The sequence below is a fragment of the Octodon degus genome, unplaced genomic scaffold (genome assembly GCF_000260255.1).
Source record: "Octodon degus isolate 3935 unplaced genomic scaffold, OctDeg1.0 scaffold00056, whole genome shotgun sequence".
NCBI classification, from domain to species: Eukaryota; Metazoa; Chordata; class Mammalia; order Rodentia; family Octodontidae; genus Octodon; species Octodon degus.
The window spans coordinates 5,574,974-5,601,359 of NW_004524632.1; the positions used below are offsets into that span (position 1 = coordinate 5,574,974).

General features: G+C 52.4%; 3 protein-coding genes across 3 annotated transcripts in view; 1 reads left to right on the forward strand and 2 right to left on the reverse strand.

Annotated features, from left to right (window-relative positions):
• The window catches only part of Acsf2 (acyl-CoA synthetase family member 2), a 42,237-nt gene extending 39,039 nt beyond the window's left edge, over positions 1 to 3,198 (reverse strand). The window contains exon 1 of the mRNA XM_012515300.2: positions 3,038 to 3,198. Within this exon, the coding sequence (XP_012370754.2) occupies positions 3,038 to 3,165 (128 nt within the window). The 5' untranslated portion in view covers positions 3,166 to 3,198. The remainder of the gene's footprint in view (positions 1 to 3,037) is intronic.
• Positions 3,199 to 12,577: 9,379 nt separating this feature from the next.
• Positions 12,578 to 25,362, forward strand: Lrrc59 (leucine rich repeat containing 59). The gene is made up of 7 exons (XM_004633629.2): positions 12,578 to 12,909; positions 14,941 to 15,000; positions 16,508 to 16,666; positions 16,806 to 16,910; positions 19,790 to 19,862; positions 22,137 to 22,310; positions 23,616 to 25,362. Exons 1-7 carry the CDS (start codon positions 12,805 to 12,807, stop codon positions 23,861 to 23,863), a joined length of 924 nt encoding a protein of 307 aa, XP_004633686.1. The 5' UTR covers positions 12,578 to 12,804; the 3' UTR covers positions 23,864 to 25,362.
• A 67-nt stretch (positions 25,363 to 25,429) lies between these two features.
• Positions 25,430 to 26,386, reverse strand: part of Eme1 (essential meiotic structure-specific endonuclease 1) — a 6,580-nt gene continuing 5,623 nt past the window's right edge. Inside the window, exons 8-9 of the mRNA XM_004633631.2 lie at positions 25,987 to 26,176; positions 25,430 to 25,767 (exon numbers count right to left, since the gene is read on the reverse strand). Coding sequence (XP_004633688.1) covers positions 25,591 to 25,767; positions 25,987 to 26,176 — 367 coding nt within the window. The 3' untranslated portion in view covers positions 25,430 to 25,590. The remainder of the gene's footprint in view (positions 25,768 to 25,986; positions 26,177 to 26,386) is intronic.

Here is a 26,386-nt window from a genome sequence, read left to right on the forward strand (position 1 = left end):
AAGGGAAATTAATCTGCAGAGCTGGAAACCTGAATGGTTAGGGAAAGCAGGCCCTGGGAAGGGTTGGAGGGAGACTGCTATGGCTGTGTGGCCTAGATGGGTCCTGCCTAGCAAGTGTGGCTGTCAGGCACTTAAACTGGCTCCTCTGACTGAAGAAGGTCATATGGATCAGACACACCACCTGGAACATATGACGAGGAAACAAAGTATCTCGTTAGCATTTTTTAAGGCAGTTGTGCTGTGCAGTCCCCCACTGGCCTGGGGCTCATACGCTGCACAAGCTGGCCTCGAACTCACATTCCTCCTATCTCGGCCACACACACCGAGCTCAGCTCTTGGGCTGCCCAGCCGCGGAAGCTAAATGAGCTCTAACTGCTCATAAACGGCTCCGCCTGTGGGCTTCGCTATGGCAGCAGCAAACACAGTACCACAATTAACCCCTGTTGAACTCTACACTTAAGACTGGCGCAGTGTGTTGGTACGTTTTGCCACATGCAATTAGACCATAAAGCCCAGGATCATCACCCAACGTTCCCTCCCTGCCAGAATCTACAGCCTGCGAAAGGCACTAGCTCCAAGACTTGCCGAGTAGTAATGGCTGCACAGCCACCTCCGCAGAAACCACTGGCAAGTGCTCATTTGTGGTGTGTGCCGCAAGCACAGAGGGAACTGGTACTCGGGGCCATGTTTTCAGGAACACAGGGAACATTTCTATTTTCCTCTTTTCTTTTTTCACTTTTTGTTTTCTGAGGCAGGGTCTTGCTTTGGAGCCTACACTGGTTTCAAACTGTTGGCAATCCTCCTGCCTCAGCCTCTGGCACATACCAACACAGATGGCTTTTTCTTATTTTTCTTATTTTTCTTTTGCACCAGGGACTGAACTCAGAGCCTTTGCTAACTCTCCGACTCCCGCCTCACTTTTTGAGTCAGGGTCTCACTGTGTACTCCAGGCTGACCTTGAAATCACAGTATAGTTGACACTGGCCTTGAACTCACCATCCTCCTGCCTCAGCCTCCTGAGTACAACAGGGGCTGTTTCTGAGAGCCTGAAGTCTTTGGGCCAGGAGACCCCCTTAGGTCCCCTTGAGACACTGGTGTGGAGCCCATGGGGAAAGTGGCATATGAACCAGGGGCAGGGCTGACACAAACCCTCCCCCTTGACCGTCTCCTAAGGCGCACTAGAGGCCTGGACCTCAGCCTTCTAGAACCAACCCCGCATCAAAGGAATGGCTGAGCACCAGACAACTTCCCAGCCACCTGCCCAACAACTAGCAGAAGCTACCCCTGAGCAACCAAGGAGCTGGCTTCAGAGTTGAGCCTGGGCAGCCGCAGGCCACACACTCCGTAGGGAGAAAAGCCAGGTTTCAAAGTTCTTGCTGTTTCCCATTGAGCAAATCCAGGCATCTGGAGCAACAGAGCAGGAAAGCAGCTCCATGTGACCAGGCCAGAAACCAGAGGACAGCCAGAGGGGTGCGTACACCTGCCATCCCAGCACTCGGGAGGCCAAGGCAGGACTGCTATGAGTTTGAGGCCAGCTTGGGCTATACAGCAGAACCTGTCAAAAAGCCAAGGCTGTCTTATTTCTAATTGAAATTTAAAAATTAAAACAAAGAAGTCAGAGGGCAGGAGTCCAGGAGCTTGCCACATCAAGGTACTTGGAGTCCTGTGCTGTGATTTCTTGACCTATCTTTTCCACCCACCCCTATGCCTCTGGAAGGCTCAGGACTGAGTCCTCCTGCTTGTATACCCTCAGTACCCACTAGGGGCTGGACACAGCCAGCTGCCTGCTACCGACTGTCTGAGCTACTGCAGCTTTGGAGGGGCAGAATAGGAGTCCCGAGACAAAGGAATGGAAGGAAGTTAGGCCAAATGGAAGGAAGTTAGGCCAAATGCTCAGGAAACCCCCGCAGATGCACTTTCTCTTGAGGCTGGGCACCTCAGGGGTCAGGGGCCTGAAGCAGGCAAGTGACCTGTTTTGTTTACAAACAGAAACATGGAAGCCCAGGAATGTTGCAGAGGCCTGACTTGTGGAAGTACCTGTTTTACAGCCCAAACAGCCTGAGGAGCCAAGAAAAGGGTGAAGGTGTGGCTTGGAGGCTAGGGAGGAGAGGAACACTGGGAAACCCTGGATGAAAGGAGGGAGGGGAGAGTGCCCTCCCTTCATCCGGGGCCCATCTGCTGCCCAGCCTTGACCTCTGGGCTTTCTCAGGAAGTGAGGCAGACGGAGATGGCGAAGTATTCTAGATTTCTGAAAGCTCCAGCAAGTTCAGCAACTTTGTGATCTTCATTGAGAGACAGTTCTAGCCAGAAAAGAAACTGGACTTTCTCCAACTCTTACACCCAATTAAAAAAAAGAAGAAAAAAATCAATCTAGTTCTCAGAGACACAGTTCCTCCCCGACCCCGTGCCCAGCCCCACACAGCCCGTGTGTGTGGGCAGCTATCCTGTTGGGTGCAGTAGGCTCCAGGACTGGAGGGCCACCCTACACTGACGACCTCTGCTAGGGCTGGCTCAGGTGGCTCTACCAGAGCCTGGCCATCCGGACCTGCCAGCTCTCTGCCACTCTTTGCCCTGCAGACAGAAAAAGACAGGCCCAGCAGTAGCAGCACGAGGGAGGCGGTCTCTGCCAGGGCAGGTGGTGACGGGAGACTGCTAAGTTTAGTGGCTGGTGTGAGGGACTGGATTCCCAAGTTGGCGCCTGATGGGGGCCAAGTTCAGAGCCAGAGTTCTCAGGACACAGCCCAGACCTTGGTCCTTTTCCTTCCCCTCAGGATAGACTGCTTGAAACTCACACTCCTGGCCAGGGTGGACTCTGGAGTCCTGATTTTTGGACTCAGTAGAGGGCCCCAGCAGGCCAGCTTTCCGTGTTGCTAGGGCATCCGGGAAGGGGAGGGTGTAAGGACGCCGGGTGCCCCCAGGGCGCCTCAGCCGCGGCCACCCGGCCTGGGGGGTCAGCTGAGCTCTGTAGGACCCTTCCCCCCAGGGTCCTCCCAGGGGAGGCCCAGCCCCTCCCCCTTCCCCCTTCCCCGGCCAGTACCTGAGCGGGCGAGCGCACTGCAGCCTGGCTTCCTGCGCACCCCCGGCGAGGCGGGACCGCACCCCCTGCACCCCCATCCCGGGGGTCCGCAGCGTCGCGAGGCGCAGCATCCCCACGCACAGCGCCATGCTCGCACACCCGCTGCTCCTTGCCCAGCAAACTTTTAAAGCCGCCGAGGCGGGGCGCGCGGGAGGCGGGAGCGGGAGGGTCCCGGGGCGGGGCGAGACGCGGGCTGGACGGGCCACCTTCGCGTGGGACCCCCACCCCCAATCGCCCTGGCTTTCTGTGGATCCGAAGGCCCGGGCTGCAAGTGCCTTTTCCCGATAGGGTCCCCTCCTGGCCGTCAGGTGCTTGGGGCTGCGCGACCAGGAGTTGGTTAATTTCACGATGGCGAGGAGCGGTCTGGTTCTGCCCCGCGCCCCATTTAGCCTGTGGGCCGTGAGAGGCCCCCTCCAAGTTGTGACCTTGGGGGGTGCGCCTCCAAGTCTGCCAGCGCACACGAGGGCCCAGATTGGGGGGTGCAGAGAGGCTGAGGGTCCCGTGTGCCTACGAGCCCGGGATGAGCAGAGCTCTCCTCCGGTCTTGGGGCACCGCAAGCTCACGTCCACTAGCTGCCAACTGCCCCTGGTGCCACCGCCTTGATCGTTCTAGTAGGCTTCAGGGACCGGGACCTCTCCCATTTGTCCCCCTAGCTGGGGGCCCTAAAACTCAGTTTCCCAAGGTGCAGACGGAAGCGCAAACAGGAAACAACTAGGGGTGAGGCTAAGCCCAAAACATCTCACTTTCCCTGCAGCTCCTTCAGGTTTCCTGAGGCCCAGGAAGCTCTGGGGCAGCCAGACCCAGGGGTCGGTGACCTTCTCTGACCATTCCTGGGGCTAGGATGGGCCAGGAAGGTGGCACGGGGTACAGAGGTCGCCTCAGTGTGTGCAGGTTCCAGTTCTGGATCATCCAGACCCTTCCTCAAGGGGAAGAAAGGGGGACTCCTAGTGGGTCCCCACTTCGGACTTGGAGATGGAGAAGCCCACCAGGTGGCGCTGGCAGAGGCCAGTGTGGCCTGAGGAACCTTTGCCCTGGCCTGGGAACAGTGACTCCACTGAGGTCGCTAGAGCACTACTCTTCTTTTTGATCCTCAAAGTGACCTCAGACGCCCTGGAGCTCGTGGGGACAGTCCTGACCCCAAACCCCCTGAGAAGCTGGACTTGCAAGGAAGTGGCTTCCTAAGGACTGTAACAAGACAGCTCTGGAGCTGGCCCATGGGACCTGGAGCACTGGGTCCCTGCCGTTCCTGGCCTCCTGGGGGACTGTGGGTAAATTATTGCCCCTCTGAGTAAATCATTGCCCCCGAGGCCTGGCCCCGGCCTTGACCTCTGCAGTAGGACTCTCATCAGGGCAGGAGCTGGTCTGCGGGTCCTTGTACTACAGTCCTAGCATCCAGGTGGCTGACATAGATCACAGGATTGTGCCACCACAATTTTTAAAAAATATTTCCTCTGGGAGCTAGGATGGCACCACGGGTGGAAGGAAAAGAGACTTTTGCTTTTTGTTTGAAAGCCTTTCTGTAAACTTTTTTTTTTTTTTTTGAGGGGGTGGGAAGGTTGGGGAAGGCTTCACATTGAGCTACATCCCATTTTGTTATTTTTGAAACAGGGTCTCACAAAATCCTAAACTGCCAAGGCTAGACTCAGACCACATTCTTTCCTCCCTCAGCTTTTGAGAGGGCTAGCATTACAAACATGCGCCAACATATCTGACTATCTTATTTTATTTTCTAAAATGGTAGGCATGGGTTTTGTTTTTAGTAACCAGGATGAACCCAGGTTTGCACCTGTGCCTGGCAAGCATTCTGCCCCTGAGCCCTGTGTGTTTTAAGTTAATACACCTTTTTATTAACAGCCCTGAGGAAGTTTCCTGGCTGGAGACATGAATCCGTTATAAGGATTGGTGTTTGACGAAGTCCTCACTGTTAAGAAAGTTCTCACTGTAGCCAGGCACAGTGGTGCATGCCTGTAATTCCAGCAGATAGGAAGCTGAGGCAGGAGAATCACCATGAGTTTGAGGGTAGGCTGGACTACACAGTGAGATCCTGTCTCAAAAAAAATAAGAGAAAGAAAAAAAAAGAAAGATCTCACTGTTAAGTAACAAGAGTAAAGGTTACTAGGTCCTGGCAGCCTCTGGGCTACTCTCGCTTTGTGAATGACTGTGAACAAATCTCTTCTTTCTGGTGTAAATGTTCATAGCTTCCTGTTTAAAAGTGGAGTGTGGAAAAAGGCCCTTTGGAAGATTTTTCCTAAGAGCGGCTCCTCTTAGGAAAGAGGGGCTGTCACTGGGCCTCTTCCCAGTGTGGCGGAGGCCCAGGTCCCTGGCCCCGGGACCCTAAAGAGGGGGTGGAGGAGCCGGGACAGGTGGGAAGAGTGCACTTTAATCCTGAAGAAGAGGCATAAAAGAGTTGGAGAATATCATGCTTGTGTTCTGCCTCACAGATCACACGGATCCACTAGCCAGTGCCCAGAGTGTTTGTGGTTTTCAAACTGAAAGTGAAAATAAGGAACTTGCTCTGAACTGCTGTGTACAGAGAAAGCAGTTTGTGTATAACAACAAATGGCTGATCAGTCAAATGTGATCTAGTGACTGAGGGGTGCTGGGGGGGACAGCACCTCCACATGTTCAGCTACTCTCAGCCTTGTGGTCTGGTCTTTCTTTCTTTCTTTCTTTCTTTCTTTCTTTCTTTCTTTCTTTCTTTCTTTCTTTCTTCCTTTGTTTTTCCGTTTCTTGAGCCAAGGTCTCTGGTAGGTAGCCCAGGCTGGCTTAGAACTGGAGGGGAGCCTCCTGCCTCAGCCTCCTAAACAGTACTGGGATTACAGGCATGTGCCATCAGGCCCAGCTATATTTTTGTATTTAATCCTTACTAAAGAAACAGCTTCTCTCTAGATGGAGTTTCAGGCTTGGAGAGACTAGGTAAGGTGTTCAAAGTTGGCAAAACCAGATTGGATCTCAAATCTGTCCCGAAGTAGGATTTCACTCATTCATTCCATTTATTCATTGTGTATTTATATTCAACTTCTCATTCTTGTATATCTGTTATTTGCATGTGAGTGTTACTGAAGATTGAACCCCAAGTGCTTCAGATTGAGGTATATCCCTAGCTCGTTATTTATTTATTTATTTATTTATTTATTTATTTGAGGCGAGGTCTCATTAAGTCACTAAGTTGCACAGGCTGGCTGGGCTCAGCTTGCCATCCCTCTGCCTCAGCCTCTCAGAGCCTTGACGCTGCAGGTTCGGACTACCACACCTGACTTGAACATTTCTATATTATATTTTATTACAAAGTGCTAAACCTCATTGCAACAAATTCTCAGCCTAAAGAAGGGTAAAAGTATACCCATTTATGCTGAGCATGGTGGTACACACCTGTCATCCCAGCACTTGGGAGGCTGAAGCAGGAGGATCACCAGAGTTGGAGGCCAGCCTGGGCTACACAGTGAGTTCAAGGTCAGCCTGAACTACAAAGTGAGACCCTGTCTCAAAAACAACAAAACATATATTCTTCCATACCTTTTCCTAGTTTCATGTGAACTTGTTAGGCACATATGTGTGCTTACCGCCTGTATGTTTTCTTTTTCTTTGTATTTTAGTATGCAGTCTACAGGGTCTACATGGTCTCACTACATAGATCAGACTCGTAGTGATCGCCTGTGTTCAGCCTCCCAAGAGCTGGGATGACAGGCATACGCCACCACGCCCAGTCTCAATCGCCATCTCAGCGTGTGGCACTCTGGGGATCAAACCCTGGCCCCTGCACCTGCTTGAGGCCACTTTAATCCACGGAGGTACTTGGCCAGCCCTGAGCTTCCCTTTTGTTTCTTGCCTGCCAAGCCTTCTTCAATCAGCACCTGCTAAGACACCTTACTGCCCAGACAAACTCCAGCCCCATAAAGTCTTTGTCTCCCTGCCTCCTCCCGCGAGGGTTCTTGCCTCTCCTTGGCAGCCCTCAAATGCTGAGCAATAAAGGTTTTCTTTACCCCTCTCCCGCTTCTCATTTGCGCCAGAGGAAGGGACCTTACACACCTCCACTTACCATGGAGTTGCCTCCCGATAAACTCCAATCCTACATGGAAAGTGCAGTGAATTGAAAAATGTGTTTATTGCCTGGAACCCACCGAACATCCCAGCCTAACAATGCAGCCCAGCTGGGCGCTGGTTGTCTTCCTGGTGATGGTGCCCTGCGGTCATCCCCACCCAGCACCTGTGCCCATGCTGCCAGCCTAGGGGAAGACCAGATGCCAACTCCAGGCCAGGTTTCTGTGAAGTGCAGGCCAGGACGGAGGGATGCGGCTCAGCAGAAGGCAGGGGTGGGGCGCCAGAGGCTCTGTGTTCCAATTCCAGGCTGGAAAATAGTTGGATCCGCTGGATGTGCGTCACCTTCACATGGTTGTAAAGTGGAAGGGTTGTAAGTTGAACTATTCGAAGCTGAGGACTATGTTCTTCCATGTTTCTGAAATACTGAAATATGCACATGTATGTATAGACACACAAATATAGACACAGAGATGGGATGGCGGCAGGGGGGAGACAAAGAGCAAGTCACGCAGCAGCTTACAGCGTGACTCTGGGTTGTTGAAACAGGGTCTCACTATGTAGCCCAGACTGGCTTTGAATTCATGGTGATCTTCCTGCCTCAGCTTGCTGGGATTAAAAGGTGTGTGCCACCACACCTGGCTCACGTGTGCATGGGGATTTTTGTTTTTGCTTTTGTATTTAGGAGAGGGTCTCTAGGGTCTACAGGGTCCACAGGGTCTCACTATGTAGGTTGGACTCGTAGTGATTCTCCTGTTTTCATCCTCCCAAGTGCTGGGATTACAGGTGCGCACCACCACGCCCCATCTCAATTGCCAGCTCCGCGCACCCCGGGAGCAGGGCTGGCAGGGCAGGCCCGGGAGATCAAACCCAGGCCACTGCATCTGCCTAAGCAGGCGCTTTAGTCTGCTGAGCTATCGGGCCGATAAACATCTTTTTTTTCTAAGCCAATCTTATATTTCTTATTCATTCTAACTGCCAGATAATGTTCTGCCAAAAAAGGAAAGAAGGTAAAAAAGAAAAAGAAAAAGAAAAGGCCAGGAATGTAGCTCAGAGGCATAAGTGGCTGCCTGGCAAACTCAAACTCTTGAGTTCAACTCCTGGTACCAAAAAAAAAAAAAGTTCCACAATAACATTGGCTAAGTATATACTATTGGGACCCTTCTCTTTTGATGGATTAGACTTTTTTTTTTTTTTTTTTTTTTTTTTTTTTTGGTGTACTCAGGGATTGAAGCCCAGAGCATTTTATTACTGAGTTATACTCCTCAATGGTTTTTATTTAATTAATTAACTAATTAATCAAATTTTTGTTTTGATTTTTGAAATAGGGTCTCACTACATAGCTCAGGCTGGTCTTGAATTTACTGTGTAGGTCAGGTTGTCCTCCAACTTGCAGCCATCTTCCTGCCTCAGCCTCCTGAGGCCTGGCATGACAGATGTGCACCACCGTGCCCAACTTAACTAATTCATTTTGAGGCAAGTTCTCGTTAATTTACTCAAACTGGCTTCAAGCTTTTTAAAATGTAATTTTTGTGGGGGGCCAGGGAGTTGGCTCAGTGGAATAAGCGCTTCCCTGGCAAGTGCAAGGGCCTGAGTTCAATCCCTGGTTCCGCCAAAAAAAAAAAAAAAAAAAAAATGTAATTTTTGTGCTGAGAATTGAACCCAGGACTGTGTAGGTGCTAAGTACAAAGCATCAATCATCAGTGAACCACTCATTCTACCACGAGCCCAACCCCCAAACTTGGGCTCAAGCATGCGATCCTCCTGCCTCAGCCTCTGGAGGGGGAGCTGCGGCTACAGGCGCCTGGCACCATGCCTAGCTGGATTTAATATACTCTTGTAGACTAAGGACTCATACGCTCCTATGTGTGTAGCTCTTTTCAACCTCTTTATTTTATTCTGTTGATCTATATGCCTCTGACTGTGCGCTCTCTCTCTCTCTCTGTCTCTCTCTCTCTCTCTCTCTCTCTCTCTCTCTCTCTCTGTCTCTCTCTGTCTCTGTATATGTGCACTATTGGGTATTGAACCCTGAGCCTTTGTATGGAGACACCTACCTTTTATGAGGCAGGGACTCCCGCTTCAGCCACCCAAGTGCTGAGATGACAGTTGTATGCCACCAGGCCTGGCAATTGTGCCCATTTTACAGAAGGATAAATAGAAGTCCAGATGGGGCCAGTGACTGCTAAGATGGCCATAGATCTTGCTGTGGCAGCACTGGCCTGGCCCCCTGGGGTTTTCAGGGAACTTTTACCTCCTGTCCTCATCCTGATCTTTGGCTCCTGGAGGGCCTTGGAGACAATGTCTCCTTGGCAGCGCCCCAAACACCCGGGGGCCCCACAGGCACAGGCAGTACTGGGTTGGGGCAGACTGGTCCCAGGAGTATGGCTGCCGAAAGGGGACAGACTTCCCCTTCCTCCACGCTTCATAGTTTAAATCCACCTTCCTCAAGTTGAACAAAGCTGTCCAGCCCACCTTCTGCTGTCTGACTCCACACTGCCTGGCTGTTTGTTTGGGTTTCTGTCTTCCCTTCCACCTTCTCTTCCCCACCATGCTGGGAGGGACCCATCTTTATTGGAATGTGTTCATTTCTTTGCTGAGACTTTCATTAAATAGTTGAACCCCTGAGCCTCAATTCCTTTACTTTATTTTTATTTATTTATTTATTTATTTATTTTTGGAGGCTCGACATGCCTTTAGGGCATTTCTGGTTTGCAGTGACTGTCTGGGTTCGAACCCCAGAGGCTTGAGCTTGAGGGCTTTGTTTAAGCAGGCGCTTAAGCAACTGAGCTACTGGGCAGGCCCCAATTCCTTTACTTTAGAATGAAAATAATGTGGTCCTTGAAAGACTGCTGTGAGGACTGAGTTGGAAGCCACCGCAGAAAAAAGTGAAAAGAAGGGGCCTGGGAGATGGCTCAGTAGAATAAGCGCTTGCCTGGCAAGCAAAAGGGCCTAAGTTCAATTCCTGGTTCCACAAAAAAAAAAAAAGAAAAGAAAAAACAAAAGAAAGAAAGAAAGAAAGAAAGAAAGAAAGAAAGAAAAAGTGAAAAGAGGGGCTTGATCCCCAGCATCACATGCTGCACTGGCCCTGCCCCAGGGTGGGCTGAGCCAGCCACCGAGGTGGGGTATGGTGGCGCACACCTGTAATCCCAGCACTGAGGAGGCTGAAAACAGGAGGATCACTGAGTTCCAGTTGTGTAGTGACACCCTGTACCAAATACATAAAAAAAAAAAAAAGAAACAAATATAAAACACAGACCTGGGGACAAGGAATCCTCTTGTACATGTTAGGTGGACATTACAAGCATAAGCGAAACCCTACAGGCCTGCACACAGATTTCATTTGTACACGTATGAGTTGGGGCATTTTTCTTTTCACCTTATGTGATTGTTATTTGTGTGAGCTTTAGGCTCTGTTGAGGCAGAAAAAAATAGAATGATTGAAAAGAAATCAGATTTGGAATCAAAAGATTTGGGTTGCCTGATGTAGTGGCGCATGTAATCCCAGCACTCATGAGGCTGAGGCAGGAAGAGTACAAGTTCAAGGACAGCCTGGGCAACTCAGTAAGAGTCTGTCTCAAAAAAAAAAAAAAAAAAAAAAAAAAGTAAAGAAAAGAAAAATTAAAGGGTTGGGAATGTAGTGCAATAGTAGAGTTCCCGGGGCTGGTGAGATGGCTCAGTGGTCTAAAGCACCTACTTAGAACAAGCTCAGCAAAGCACAAGGGACTGCGGTTCAATCCCCCAGCACCACATGCCAGCCAGCCCCGCCCCCTGGTGGGCTGAGCTGGCCACACACACACACACACACACACACACACACACATAAATAAATAAATAAATATTTAAAAAAATAGTAGAGTTCCCTTGTGGCCCTAAACTCCCAGCCATCTTCCTGCCTCAGCCTCCCTAGGACAGATGACAAGTGTGTGCTACCACATCTGGCTTATGAAATTTCTTTTAAACGTTACCTGTGACTTAAACACATTGTTCCATTTAAGACTAGTTTAAGACATGTGCTATTCTGTGACTCACATAAGATTGAGTGAATGAGGGAGAGATGGTTATTTGCAGTGGAAAAAAAATATTTTAGAGAAAAAAAAAAGATGGCTATGACAAAGGGTGGGCTCTCCCGGTCCACCAACGAGGACGGAGACGCACGGAGTACACTTGGGAAGAGATGGCGACTCACAGCTGGAGCCCTGGGGCTGCCGTAAGCTCTGTGTGTTCCACACGTGGGATCCTCCCCCAGCCACTACTCAGGTGCTTCAGTCTTCTACACAGATCCGCAGGTAGGGCCTAGGCGCAGGTTGCCTACGATGCACGGGCAGCTGGCAGCAGCGCCAGGATTAACCAGAACCCCACCGAGACACTCTGTCACGCTGATACTAGGTGGCAGATCTCCGGCTCTACCAGAGCCCAGAGGAGAGCCGTGGATCTCATCCCGGGGGTCATGGAGGTCAGGAGGAAGTTTCCCAAAGGACTAGTAGTCAGCTAGGAGGAGAGGGAGGGTGGGGAAGGCTGGGGCACCCAAGAAGAGGGGGAGCTGTGGGGAGTCACATAGTTCCTGGGGACCTATCTCATCAAGTCCAAAGAGAGAGACCCACGTCCTAGGGGTAGCTGGATGTTTGAAGGATTTCAAGCAGAGAGGCTTGGTCAGCTTTCTAGAAAGATCGTGGACGTGGCGATGTGTGTCTGTGATCCCAGCACTCAGGAGGCTGAGGCAGGAGGATCCATGTTGCCAGTTTGAGGCCAGCCTGGACTACATAGTGAGACCCTGTCTCAAAAAGCAAATAAGAAATCAAACCAAACAAAACCAAATTTATGTCATCTGTCAACGAAAAAAATGTCACTAATATACTGTGGACACCTTGTTATGTAAATTGGACACCGGTGTAATGTAAATCCATGCCTCTTTTTTATATGGTGAACTTCAAACTGGCAATTATTACAAATGTTATAGTCTAAAGCTCAAACACAGTTTAGCAATTTTGAGATTAAATTGAGTACAAACCAAACAAAATTTACATCTTAACCAACAACAACCAACTAAACAAACAAACAAACAAACAAACAAAACAACCCAAACCAAATAAACAACAACAACAAAAAAGAAAAATCCTGGGAGCTGGAAGAGGTGGACGGCAGCGAAGGAGACAGAGCTAAGACCGAGAGGAGAGAAATCTAGGAAAGAGACTATGGTTTGGGAGTTAAATAGAGGGCCGGCAGCAATTCTTGAGGACCTGTAGCTTCTGCCCTTAAGCCAGGGGGAGGAGGATGACCCGAGGAGGTCAGTTTTGGTTTTCTCGTGTCCAATCCCGTGCCATTTCGCAGCTAGTGACCCGCTACGTCTGGCGACCCTCCGCGACCGACCAGGAAGCGCCTGCAGTGCCCTCTCCTGGGCGCCAGGGGGTGCGCGCGCCTGTGCTGGCCGCTCTGGCCAGCGCATCTCGGTGGTCGCGGAAGGTGACGTGGACACGGAAGTGGTCGTCGCCGCGGCGGCACCGGTGGGAACGGGGCGCGGTGCTCGGAGTGCGGCCGGCAGGCGGGCGGCAGCGACCTCACGGCGGCAGCGGCGGCGGCGAGGCGCAGGCGTTGTCTCTTAGGTCCCGTTCCGCTGAACCGACGACGCCTTCTGAGCCCCGCACGCCTGTGGATCGGAGCCCGGAGTCGGGGCCCGCTCAGCCGGTGTCACCATGACCAAGACGGGCAGCAAGGGCGGGAACCTCCGCGACAAGCTGGACGGCAACGAGCTGGACCTGAGCCTCAGCGACCTGAATGAGGTCCCCGTCAAGGAGCTGGTCAGTACAACCCCACGAGGCCTAGAAGCCCCAGGGTAGGCCCTTTCCAGCCCCGAGCCTCAGTTTCCCAGTCTTTAAAATAAAGTGGCGGGAGGAACTGCGTCCCCGGGGAGGCTGCGACCAGACCCAGTGTTCTGGGATGTCCACGTGTCACTTTGGCGCAGTTCCAGGAGACAGGGCGCTCGGAGTGCTAATTGATCCTGGTCCCGGGCTTTTTAGGGGACCAGAATGAACACGTCCTTGCTTTGGGGACTTTCCTCAGCGCCCGACTCCGCGCAGGCTGGACGCCGAGCAGGAGCCCGGTGAGCAGAGGCTGCAAGGATTCGAGAATGAATGAACAAGCTGGCTGGAAGATGCAGGCCTTCGGCTAGGCCTGGGTGTGGCTCGGAATCCAGCTTTTCCAGGGAGCTGACACTCCCAGCTGGCTGCCTGGGCAGTCCCAGGGTGGCAGTCCCTGCAGGAAGTGAAATCTCATTCCAGCCACGCTAAAACCGGTGGGAATTCCACCTTCCACCCACCCACGCGGTAAACAGATCCCGGGAGATCACAGGGCCAGTTACTTGCAAACTTGGAGCTGGATCCCATGTCCTTGCTATTCCAAACCGAGAGCCCAACCTCCGCCCTGCCCCTGGTTTACCCTTTCCTTACTGCCTTTGAAATGGCATTTGCCCCTGGCACTTGGCCGGGGCTGTGAGTGCCTTGGTTAGAATGGGAGTCCCAGTTCACATCCCAGCTCCATTGCCCAATTGCTGAGCGCCCTTAGCAAGTTAACCTTTATGGGCAGATTTCCTCACTTATAAAATGGGCCCAGTAGCGCCCAGGTGGAACACTAACTGTGAAGATTAAAACTAACATAAAATGCCTGAAAGACAGCAAATGCCCATAGATGGAGAAGTTGTCATGTTGTTCTCCCCACAGTAGAATTCAAAACTTTTTTTGTTTTGAGACAGGGTATTGCTAGATAGTTCAGGCTGGTCTTGAACTCAGGTGGCCCAGGCTGACGTGGAACTCATGGTAACCCTCCTGCCTCAGCCTCCTAAGTGCTGGGATGATAGGCACCGTCACGCCTCGTTCTAAAACTTCTTGGGTAGTCAGACTACACCCTTAGGACTTACTGGCAGTTGGCGAGTGCAGATTGGCCTAGGCTCTGTGAGTGTTTGCCTTCTTTCCTGCACGGGAAGATGCCAGCCTTGTTTCAGCCCAGCTCCAGGCCGATGCGTGACACTGCTCACTCCCAGCATCTCGTCAGCACAGCATGATCCCTAGGGGGAAAGGAATCAGCTTTGCAGAGCCTCTGCGGCCCTGGCCAGCACAGGAAAGAGCTGGACAGCGAGGGCCTCGCTATCACTCTGCTGCCCCTCGCTCCCTCATCTGTTCAGCTGTGAGGTGGCCAGCCTAGGTGGGTGACAAGGGCCCTCTCTGAGGAGGCCTGGAGCTGGAGAGAACTAGAATGCAGAGCTTTGTTAGACACAGACCGTTCCCTGAAGTCCACCAGGCACGTGCCAGAGAAATACATGGAGAATTTCTAAGAATGGATGGAGGTCTTCCTGGCTTAGGTGTTCCACAGCCAAACTTTCCTCTTTCCATTTTTCTTTAAATCATAGTAGACTGGTTTATGTTTTTCTCTTATTCTCAGCAATATTATGCTTTTCATGCCTTTTTATTTTTGTTGTGGTACTGGATGTTGAACTCTTGTCTTTTTTTTTCTCCCACATGGGACAGAAATTTGTGTTTCTTTGCCTCAGCCTTCCACAGTGCCGAGATCACAGATGTGTCACTGCATTTGGCTTCAGTGCTGTTTTTCTTTTCTCTTTTCATTCTTTTTTTTTTTATTGAGACAGGTTGTCACTGTGCAGTTCTGGGCTGGCCTCACACTTGCAGTGATCTTCTTTCCAAGTGCTAGGATTACAGGCACGCACCTCCAGGCCTTCCGTAATCAAGGGAACTTTCTGTGGAAAATGCTTCTTCAGCAGGTGTTGCTGAATCGCTCCTGGCACCGGTCTGACGTGTTTTTCTTATCTCGCTTTCTAGGCTGCGCTTCCAAAGGCCACCATACTGGATCTGTCCTGCAATAAACTGAGCACTCTGCCGGTGAGCTTGTCAAGCGAATAGTGACTTCCCGTGGCCCTGGAGAGCCCTGGATAGAGCCCAGGACACTGCTCCTTCCATTACGGGGCAGTGTGGGGGTCGGGATGGTGTCCTTTCAGGATCGGCCTCCAGGCGGGCCCCAGCTGAGCAGTTATGTTGGAAGTGGCAAGGGCGCTTTGGAGAGAAAGCAGTTGAGGGCCAGGGCTCATTCTTCAGAGCAGTGGGAAACCCGCAGGCTGCTGGCTGAGTCACTTACTGGGCTCTGTTCTTTTTTTTTTTTTTTTTCTTCCCTGCTTTATTTTATTCCTTTGAAAAGTCCTTTATCTCCCTGTAGTGGAGAAGAGGCCAGAGACCATTTTGTGAGTTGCTCTGGATTCCAGGGGGAAAGGTGAACAGCCTCAGGGTACAAGCCCATCCCCCACCAGCCTGTGTCTTCTGATAAGGAGATAAATTAGTGATTTTTTTATGAACTACCTTATCCTTATTTTATCAAGCTACCTCAAGGAAGAACGTGAATTCCTTAAAATTTGCTGCTGTTTTCTCTTCAACCCATCAGACCTGACCTGTTCCTGATCCTTTGAATTCTTTTCTTCTTTTTCTTTCTTTCTTTCTTTTTTTTTTTTTTTTGGGACAAGATCTCACTCTGTAGTTCAGGCTGGCCTTGAACTCACTACGTAGTTTGAGCCAATGTACTTGCAGCGACCCTCCTGCCTCAGCCTCTGAGCTGGGATTATAGACATCTGGCACCATCCTGGCCTTTCGACCTGTCTTGCACAGCTCCTCCTGCTGCTTCTTTGGCTGCACCTGTACTGTAGAGACCCAGGATCCTTGGGCCCCTTGGCTTCTGCTGGGTAGGGCTGCCCTTCTCTATGCTTGTGCTCTGTCACTGTAAGGTTCACATCTGCTGTCACTGGCACTGCTTGTACCCCTCCCCCAGCCATGCCTTGCTGTATTCCAGGGTGGCTTCCTGGTCTAAGGCCCAAGTTGAGGGACTGGCAGTCTACTAGGTTATCACAGCGTGGCTTCATTTTCTCCTGGGCCTCGCTCACGGGCGTGGGCGTCTTCATACAGCTCCGAGAGCTGTTCCTCACTGTCAAGAAGCATCCGAGGCCCCCACTCTTCCCTGAAGCCTCACGCATGCTGTCTACCTTGCACATCCCTCAGCACCCCCGGCGCACTTTCCAGCGCGCGCCCCTCTTGCTTGTCCTAACCACTTCCATGTCCTCCAGGCTTTCCCCAAGGCCTTGTAGAGCATGAGTGGTGTCACCTCAGCTGAGGTGATGCCTGGCAGAAGCTGAGTATCAGGTGTCCAGGTCTGCCGAGGGCCACCAGGCTATGGGTGGGATGGGCTCAGCCACTTACTCAGATATTCAGGATCACTCATGGAGCACGTGAGAAAAGTGCTGTGCTAGGTGCTTCAAGTCATAAGACTAGGTACTCAGGGTGGGCTGGATAGTTCTACCATATTGCACAGGCCCCAGCTCAAGTGTCCCCTCTTCTCTGGCCCTAGTCGGATTTCTGTGGCCTCACGCACCTGGTGAAGTTGGACCTCAGCAAGAACAAGCTGCAACAGCTGCCGGCGGACTTTGGTCGCCTGGTCAACCTCCAGCACCTGGATCTCCTCAACAATAGGCTGGTCACTCTGCCTGTCAGCTTCGCGCAGCTCAAAGTAATGCATCTTGCACTCATTGGGGCCCTGCCTTGATGTCCCCCCCGAGGGGGGCACATGAGAGATTGCCTCTGTTCCCTTGGTTCCCTTCCAGCCTGTGTGTGGGCTCAGGCTTAGCTGCCTCTGTGTGTCCCTGTAGAACCTGAAGTGGCTGGACCTGAAGGACAACCCCCTGGATCCTGTGCTGGCCAAAGTAGCAGGCGATTGCTTGGATGAGAAGCAGTGTAAGCAGTGTGCAAACAAGGTGAGCCCGGTTCCCTGGTGTCCCCCACACGTTCCCCTGGGGCTCGCCTCTGCCTCCTGTTTTCTCACAAGGCTCCAGTGGCTCCTGGGTGATTAAAGCACTGAGGTTTCTGGGAAATCCACCCTGCCCAGCAGCACAGGACTCTGTGTCAGGGGCCAAACAACACCATCTGGGCTGCGCAGCCCTGGCCCTTTCTAGGAAACCAGGACTTGCATGCTCCAGGGTGGTCTGATGTTGACCACTGAAAGGACCAAGGGAGTGGGGACCCTGCCTTCTAGGCAAGCTCTGCACACAGAGGTGCACCCCCAGTCCTCAGAGCCATGGCCTCTTGAGCCCAGTTAGTGAAAGAATTTTGATAATAAAAGTATTAAATTTGTAGCTATAAACAGATAGGTTATGGCAGATGTGGCATTTGGTTGGTTATAGTTGGATCATGTGACACAAAAAGAGGATTAAAGGTGCCATACAAGGCAACCTTGCTGGTGGCCAGTAACCATGATACTGTCCTGCTCCTTTGGTGACGGTCTTCTACTCTCTCAGGGATACGGGCTGCAGCCCTTCCCCTTCAGCTTCCGAGCCATTTGTCACTTCTGCTGGGCCTCCTGGGCTTTCAGGGACTATGAACCAGGACTGTACTGCAGTACAGGAGAGTAGCAGGCGTCTGGTGTGTGCGTGATGGGGACTCCTGTGAATCTCCAAATCTTCTCCCATGCAGAACTGCTTCTGTGGCTTCCCCTTCATCTTACCCATTGGTACAAGAACCTGGGTGTAGAGCCAGCCTGATAGTTCAGTTGACTGAAGTGCCTGTGTTTGTTCCCCAGCACCATGCTGGGCTCCACCACCAGGGCGCAATGAGACGTTAATTAAGACTGGGTGTGGTGGCACATGCCTGTAATCCCAGCTCTTGGGAGGCTGAAAACAAGAGAATCACTACGAGTCTGATCTATGGAGGAAGACCCTAACACCCTGTAGACCCTGCACTAAATACAGAAAAAAAAAAAAAAAGCCAGCCCAGGATTGGTAGCATTAGCTTGTCATCCCAGGCCTCAGGAGGCTGCAGCAGGAGGATTGCCAACAGTTCAAGGCCAGCCTGAACTGCGTAGCAAGACCCTGTCTCAAAACCAGTTAGTCTGGAGCTTTGAACCTGGCTGGGTCCCGTCATCACGCTTGCCCTTCCTCCAGGCCTGAGCAGCCTTTGCCCCTTTATTTCACATAGGAGAGGGCCGAGCAGCACTTTCATAAGCTTAACTCCCCAGGGAGTGACAGTAGCAGGCTCCTGGCCTGATGCTATGTGGACAGAATTTCTTGGGGTTTCAAGCAGACTTCTGTGGGGAAGTTCTTTTGTTCCTAAAGCTCTCCTTATGATGAGTTGCCTGAGGCTTTGCAGGAAAAGAATTACATTTGAGCCCAGGTTGGTGGTGCATGCCTGTGATCCCAACACGTGGGAGGCTCAGGCAGGAAGATCCTGTCAAGTTTGAGACCAGCCTAGACTACGGGGAGTTCAAGACCAGTCTGAACCATGTAGTAAGGCCCTGTCTTAAACAGAATTATGTGTGAGGACACACTGCAGTAAGATGTATCTGCTCTCTTAGAATAGTCCAGGTTCTTTTGTTACTGTGACAAGCTTGAGTGAAAAGGCAGCAGCGTCTCCGAGCTGGGAGACAAGCATTTCTGCTGGGTGGTGGTCGCATTGGCCTGTACCATCTCCACAGCCAGGGAGGAAGGGTCTAGTCACTGCCAGGCCCCACAGTACGGGGCAGAGTTGGGGTGGTGGGGGGCTTTTGCCCCTCCCTCAGCCATGGCGGCAGTGTTGCTGTGTCTCTTGTTCCTTGGGTCATCTGCACGCATGTGTGAGCTACAGCATCGAGGCAGGCTCGGGAGCTCCGGGCCCTAGCTGTGCTCTGTCCTGCAGGCCCTGACCTTGGTCTCCCTGGGCTGGGAAGGCTGTCTGGCAAGTGCTGGGTGCCGGCCCACAAGTGCCTACCCGCAGGCCAGGAGTTCCTGCCCTTGGGGTAGGATCATTACAGCAGCCTCTGTTGAATCTGCAGACAGGAGGGGATCAGGGCACTGTTGGCAGAGGCTATGAAAGCACACACATGACCTGAGTTGCTCTAGGTGGGACATTTTCTTTTCTCCTTTGTTTTTTTAACATTTTCTAACACTGGGCACTGAACACAAGGCCTTGAATCCAGGGCCATGCACTTGCTAAGCGAGTGGTTTACTACTCTGTCACAGCCCTTTTAAAAAACATGGATCTTAAACCGGGTGTGGTGGTGTGCGCCTGTGATCCCAGCACTGGGGAGGCTGAAAACAGGAGCATCACTACAAGTCTGAGCTGCGTAATGAGACCCTGTACCAAATACCACTTACCAAAAAAACCCACTTATCTTGAGACAGAGTCTTACCAAGTTGCCCAGGCTGGCTTTGAATGTGAGGTTTTCCTGCCTCAGCCTCCGAAGTACCTGGGATGAGAGGTTTGCACTACCAGTGGCAGAACTTTTCAGATTCTGATCAGCATTGTGTTTTTTTCTTTATCTATCTATCTATCTATCTATTGGCCGGCTCAGCCTGCCCTGAGGGTGGAGCTGGCACGGCATGTGGTGCTGGGGATCAAACCATGGTCCCCTGTGCCTGCCTAGGCTTGCCTAAGCAGGCACTTTAGACCACTGAGCTATCTCACCAGCCAGCATTGTGTTTCACACAAGAAGATTTGGCAGCTTTGATGAACTGGGCACGTAGGATTCTTGCGACTTCAGTTTGGTGCACTAACCTGACACAAAGACAGGAACCTGCACAGCTGCGTTGCCCGCTGGGCCCGGTGCTCTGGGACCCTGAACAGAGCCTCTCCTTCTCACGCTCTGACCCCGCCTTCCCCACAGGTGTTACAGCACATGAAGGCTGTGCAGGCCGACCAGGAGCGAGAGCGGCAGCGGCGGCTGGAAGTGGAGCGAGGTAGGTGACTTTCCCCAGCCCCCGGCGCTGGGCACCATAGGGCGGTGCCAGGGGCAGTGTGGGCCACTTGGTCAGCACAGCCTCCAGTTGAGCTCTGCTTGTCTTGTTCCTGCCAAGGCTAAGAAGCATTCCAGTGCCAGGTGGCCAAAGCAGGGCCCCTTCCTCATCTCCAGACTTAGTGAAGGCTAAAATAGCAATGACATCTGTGATTCTGCGATTCCCTTCCTGTTGTTCTTTTTTTTTTGAGACAGGGTCTCGCTATGTAGTTCAGGCTGGTTTTGAGCTCACTTCGTGGCCTAGGCTGGTCTTAAACTCGCAACGATCCTGCTTCAGCCTCTTCTGAGTTTGTCCACAATGCCCGGCTTCTTTTCTTCTGTTGGTCCCACGTCCAGTATGTCGTAAGACTGTCTCCACCTCCTCTGAAATAAGTCCCCTCCTGTGGACTCCCGAAGTGTCCCCTGCAGTCTCCATAGTCCCTGCTCTACACTCCACAGATGCCTGGGGATTGTCCCTGTGCAGGACCAGGCTGTCCCCTACTCTGAGCTGTACGCCCAGCCTCCAGGGAAGCTTTTCAGATGTGGTCAGTGATGGTGCAATGAGCTTAAGACTGGTCCCCTGCGCTTGAGTGAAACTCAGGCTTGCTGGTGTGTACAGCAGGCCGCTGGTCTGGCCTTGTCCCCACAGCAGGGTGTGTCCTTCATGCCACACTGTGCCTCTGCTGCTGAGGGCTCTGTATTGCTGGCTGGCTGGCTTGTGAGTGCCCTGATGCAGGGCTGTGTGACCATAAGATGCATTTGCAGTGACCCTGCTGTCCTCCCTGCCCAACCAAGCAGCAGAGTGGGTGTGGTGTGACCGGGGCCTGGCCTGCCTCAGCTCCTCCACACACAGGCGGGTGGGAGGAGGCGGTGGACTTGCTGCTGTGTCAGGGCTCGAGTCGGCTTCTAAGCCCTAAGGGGACCACTAACCACCATCTTGTGGCGTTCTGGCTTTGGAAAAATGTATCTCAGGCTTCCAAATAACCAACTTGGAAATGCATTTTTAGAACCCAGTAATTTGGAAGTCGGGCCCTATGTGTAAACAGATTTGAGCTGCTGAGCAAATCTGTGTTTTTTTACATAGATTCCCAAGTTAAAGTCTAACTTTCAGTTGGGTCTAACTGACTGTGACTCTCAGAAAAACCTGGTGGTTGACTTTGTCCCTTTCTGCTCAGTCATCCTCCTATGCCAGGTGCATTTCTGACTTGGGAAGAGAGGAGTCCTATATATAGGAGCCTACACCTGCATTGTGTCTTCTCATAGGAGGCTGCTCTGTCTTCTCTTGTTTGGCTTAGCTTTGCTTTGGTAGGGTCTTGGCTGGAGCTGAGTGGTGCACACTTCTAATCCCAGCACCCTGGGAGACTGAGGCAGGAGAATCAAAAGTTCAAGCCCAGCATAGATGATTTGTTGAGACCTTGTCTCAAAAAGTAAAAAGGGTTGGGGATTAGCTGAGTGTGAAGGCTGGGTTGCCCAGGCTGCTTTCGAAGTCCTGGGCTCAAGTGAGTCTTCTGCCTCAGCCTCCACATGCTGGGACTGCAGGAGCAGCCTGGCCGGTCGAGCTGGCTGTGCCTTCAATCAGTACCTCGTTCCGGAGGCATGTCAGACTTAGTCCAATCCCTCTTCCTCTCACCCTGATCTCTCCTGCTTGCAGCCCTTTGCTTCTGTGTGTGTGGTACTGAGACCCAGCCCCGGGCCGTGTGCATGCTAGCCAGTGTCCTACCTGAGCCCTACCCCAGCCCACTCATGTGCTTTAAAAGGATTTTGAGACAGGATCTTAGCAAGTTGCCCTTGTGCAGGCTGGTGTCACATTTACCACTAGACTACTGCTTCAGCCTCTGGGGCAGCTGGAATTACAGTCTAGGGCCTCTATACCTGGCTGCTGTGTGTGTGTGTGTGTGTGTGTGTGTGTGTGTGTTACTGGGGATTGAACCAAGGGTTTGTATCTCCAGTGCTTTCTTTTTTTTTGTGGAACCAGGGATTGAACTCAGGCCCTTGCAATTGCCAGGGAAGCGCTTAATCTACTGAGCTATCTCCCTGATCTTCAGTGCTTTATTTTAAGACTATATGTAGCCCTGGTTGGGTATGAACTTGTGATTCTCCCATCTCAGCCTCCAGTGTCAGAATTACAGGTATGCACCACAAAGCCTGGCTTCTTTTACTACATTGTTTCGTGGTATAAGGGACAAAGTAGCTGAGGAGACCTTGAGGGAGGAGTCAAGCATGGTGGGCTCTGTTGCAGAGGCGGAGAAGAAGCGCGAGGCCAAGCAGCGAGCAAAGGAAGCTCAGGAGAGGGAGGTGCGGAAGCGGGAGAAGGCAGAGGAGAAGGAGCGGCGGCGCAAGGAATATGATGCCCTCAAGGCCTCCAAGCGGGAGCAGGAGAAGAAGCCCAAGAAGGAGGCAAACCAGGCCCCAAGTGAGTGGGCTCTGCGTTGCATGGTTCCCATGGGGCGGGGCAGCCAGCGCGTCACTCGAGTGTGTATCACAGCAGATGCATGGGACTGTCCCAGCAAGAGGGCCCGAGTTGGGGCCCTCCAAGGCAGCTGGTGTGGGCTGGCTGACTCCCAGTGCCCACGTACTTCTGCGCAGGTGCTGCAGTCAGCTGGGTGCTGGAGCCTCCTAGGGTAGACAGCCATCTCATTGTTGGTAAAGGGGGTCGTCCAGAACCACCTGGGCAGCCAGGTGTGGTGCAAGCCTGTAGTCCCAGCACTTGGCAGGCTCATGAGTTCCAGGCCTGCTGCAGAGCAGGGCCCTGTCTGGACTAAAAGCCCTTAGACAAGCCTGCATTCGCAGAACTGCAGGGGCCTCACGCTCCCCAGGGTATCTCACCACATACTGGGTGTGTACACCCCCTGGGCCACAGGCTCCCAAGGGAGCCTTGGCAGGTGCACCACCCTTGTTTATTTTGTATTTTGGTTAAAGATGAGGCTCAAACTTATTTAAGAGGGCAATGCTAGGGATTAAAGTAGAAATCAGAACTGTGGCCATTGGCCTTGTGGGTACCCAGTCAGGCTTTATAAATTTTTATCTAAAAATCCCAAGGCGTATTTTAAATTATAAATATGCTGATAGAGGATTTAGGAAAGACAAATGTATAATCTTAGAACAGCACGCAAGCCCGCGTCCTGTTATAATCACTGTTGATGGCGAGGAGTGTTCGGTCACCACCCTGCCTGTCTAGGCTCTTTGCACCCGTTATGCAGTGCTGGTGTTCAGTGTCGGTAACTTTGTCTCCCACGTGGGCAGCCCTGAGGAACCTGGGTCTCATCAGCAAGAAGAGTGTAGAACCCCGGGGACCGAGCTGCCAGGGACATGCAGCCTGCGTTCATTTCCAGTGTGGTCTCCAGGGATCTGAGGGAGGCAGTGGTTATGTTTCAGTCTCCAGAGAGCAGGTTTCTGGTTGTTTTTTTGTTTTAGTTTCTGGATGGTGTTGGGGATTGAATGCAGCCCTTTTATTGTGAGGTAGGGTCTCACTAAGTTGCCCAGGTTGGCTGGCCTTAAACTCCAGGCAGTCTTCCTCCCTCAGCCTCTTGAGCATCGGGATTACAGGTGTGTGCCCCACTCCCAGCAAGGAAGGACAGCAGTTTTTAAGAGCCTTGATTATTTGTCCGCAGGGCTTGAGACAAGGTAGGTGGCTCTGGGTGGAGAACGCATGTACCTAGTGGAGAGTGGGTCACCCACACTGATGGAACTTTTGTCCACTGCAATTCTGTCCCTCTAGAATCCAAGTCTGGCTCCCGCCCCCGCAAGCCACCACCCCGGAAGCAGGCTCGGTCCTGGGCTGTGCTGAAGCTGCTGTTGTTGCTGCTGCTCCTGTGTGTCGGGGGCGGGCTGGTTGCGTGTCGCCTGACGGCACTGCAGCAGCAGCCACTCTGCGCCAGTGTGAACACCATCTATGACAACGCCGTGCAGGGGCTGCGGCGCCACGAGATCCTCCGGTGGGTCCTGCAGGCCGACTCTCAGCAGTGAGCCCAGCCCGGCCCTGCTGCCTCCCAGTCCCAGAGCTTGGATTCCTATGGAATTGGGTTCTGCTGGACACAACCTCTTTTTAGCGTCAGACCTGTCGTCAGCCGCAGCTACCGCTGGTACTGGAAACCCCATATGTGGGGCCCCGTTCCCCAGCAGGGCTTCCTGGTGGGGTGAGAATTGGGAGGTGGGAGGGAGTGACCTGCATGCCTAAAGGAATAGGCTTCTCTGTCGGGAGGGAAAACAGCCTTTTCTAGTTACTACAGAAGCTGTCTAAAGGCAAGCTCATTTCTACTAAATGGTCAGCTGTCACTACATTGATACTTTTGTATGTCACAGCCCTTTCTTTCATTCCTCCCTGGGGAACTGGGCAGATCTGAAGCCATTGTGTTGCTGGGGGCCAGGGGATGGCACACTCAGCAAATCCAGCCTAGGTTGGGGAGGGCTGCACTAGTTTCCTCAAGGACCTCAGACACCCAGGCATCGTGGCAGCCACACAGCCTCGCTGTGAGAGGGACTTGAGCACTGTCCAGCTAATGCTCATGGGCAGAGTGAGGCCTTCCAGGACCCACCTGACGCCTCCCAACCCCTCTAGGTGGAATGCGATGCCCGCTCTGTCACTTTCTTTCTTGACAGCATTTGACCTCCTTTATAAGCAACCATTCTAGAACAGAATTGCCAGAATTAGGGCTCAGCCGAGTGTAGCCCTACATGGTAGACAAGTTCGTGATTCCCAGCAAAGCACCAAGGCTACTTGGGTTGGGCAGCTTCTGGGGTTCAGAGCAGTGACTGCTTGGCTCCCGGGGAGCACAGAGGCGGCCTCTGCAATGTGGTCCAGTCTGTGACCTTTCTGAGTGCTCATGCGACAGAATACCTCAAAGGGAACCTGAAACTCAGCTTCACAGATATGAAGCTTTAGAACTATAGTTCTGGACATCTAATGGGAGTGGACAGGAACAGGAGATGGGGGGAAAACAGGTAGCACCCTGGAGCTGGACAGCGATCCGTACAGATGAGCCGCAAAGGGCAGCAGCCCGGTCTGTCCCCAGACCTTCCTGTCCCCACCATTCACTTTATACAGCAGCTGGGTGAGGGATCAAAGCAACTCAGTGCTCACTCTCTGGAGGGAGCAAATCCTGTCACGGCCAAGACAGAACGGGGTCTGGGTTTTATTTACAGCGGCCCCTCAGTAACTCTGTTACTCATGACCGTCCCAATTTGAAGAAAGGTCTTACCTCCCCGCGGGTAGCTCTGCCCCACAGGTCCACACCTCACTCACTCACCACACATTTCCTTAGTCTTCCTCCGAGCTCCAGGGCCACATTCCAAATGCTTTATTGAGCTAAATACAACACGTATGACAAAGTTGTGGAAACAGCAGTCAGGTTCCTGGGCTGGTCAAGGCAGCACTGTGGCCGACCCAGCCATGCCAGCCACTCTGACTTCGAGATTTGATGCTGATTCTTTTGGATTTCTACAGTTATTAAATCTGTCGAGTGGTCTGCCTGTGTGTCTTTTCTGAGGGCTGGTGGGGGCAGCTGGTTTTTACTAGGGGAGGACTTGTGAGTAAAGGCAGATGCTGGCATCAGCCTCTGCCGAGACACGGAGGGGATATGGACAGGGCAAAGGCCGGCTGCCCCTAGCTGTTGCCGGGAATGTGCTTCCAGTCTTGTTCCAGGTTTGGGGAGGTGGCACTCTCCCATTGCTGTCTTTGTCCCTGCAGGCTAGCATCAGTCAGCACTGTCTAAAGATAGGTCTGGCTGCAGAGCCGTCATCTGCAGGTAGATGCGCCTGGACAGCTCCGTGCCGACCCGGCGGGAGGTAGCTGTCACACCCACCCCGCGGCGCACCTGGATGCCTTCCAGCAAGTGCTGGCGCTCCTGCTCCGAGTCACATCGCCGATAAGCCTGCAGCCAGAAGCGACCTCTGAATGTTGACAATTCATGGTCACCTCTTGCCCATGAGCCGGCAGGGTAGAGAGCTTGGGTTAGAGATAACAGCCCATCTTCCCTCCCTGGGTTGGTGTTTACTCTCACCTTGGCCAACCTGCAGACATGCTTTGGCCCTGAGTGCTGTTCAGGAGGCACCTGGGGCCTCCTGTGGACACGGACCCTAGAGCGGCGTACCTGCACCAGCAGCTGTGGGGAGGGGTAGGCATCCACAATTGCGCTGGCCATGTCCAGGCTGACCCGGTTCAGCTGCTGAATCTGTCGCCTCCAGACCAGCGCAAGGCCCCTGCCAGCTCGGTCCACCTTTACCCCTCTGGCCCAGCCACTCTCCACGCAAAAGGAGAAGCTAGTTTCATCTCGAAGCTTCCTGCAAACACCAAAACAGCACTGTGGGGTGAGGAGTCACTTTTTAACTCTACCTGCCCTTTTAAGAGGCCTGGAGGCAGACATGATTAAACCTGGCCCACCCCCGCCTCCAGGGGTTTGGGTGCTCACCTATTCATCAGAGTACTGCTAGCTATGGATTCCCTCAAAACTACTCCCTGTCAAAAAAAAAAAAAAAAAAAAAAAAAAAAAA

Coding starts and splice junctions, on each gene's coding strand:
- Lrrc59 (XM_004633629.2), top strand. CDS start 12,805: ATGACCAAGACGGGCAGCAAGGGCGGGAACCTCCGCGACAAGCTGGAC. Junction 16,667..16,805: donor TCAGCTTCGCGCAGCTCAAA/GTAATGCATCTT, acceptor GTGTCCCTGTAG/AACCTGAAGTGGCTGGACCT. Junction 22,311..23,615: donor GGAGGCAAACCAGGCCCCAA/GTGAGTGGGCTC, acceptor CTGTCCCTCTAG/AATCCAAGTCTGGCTCCCGC.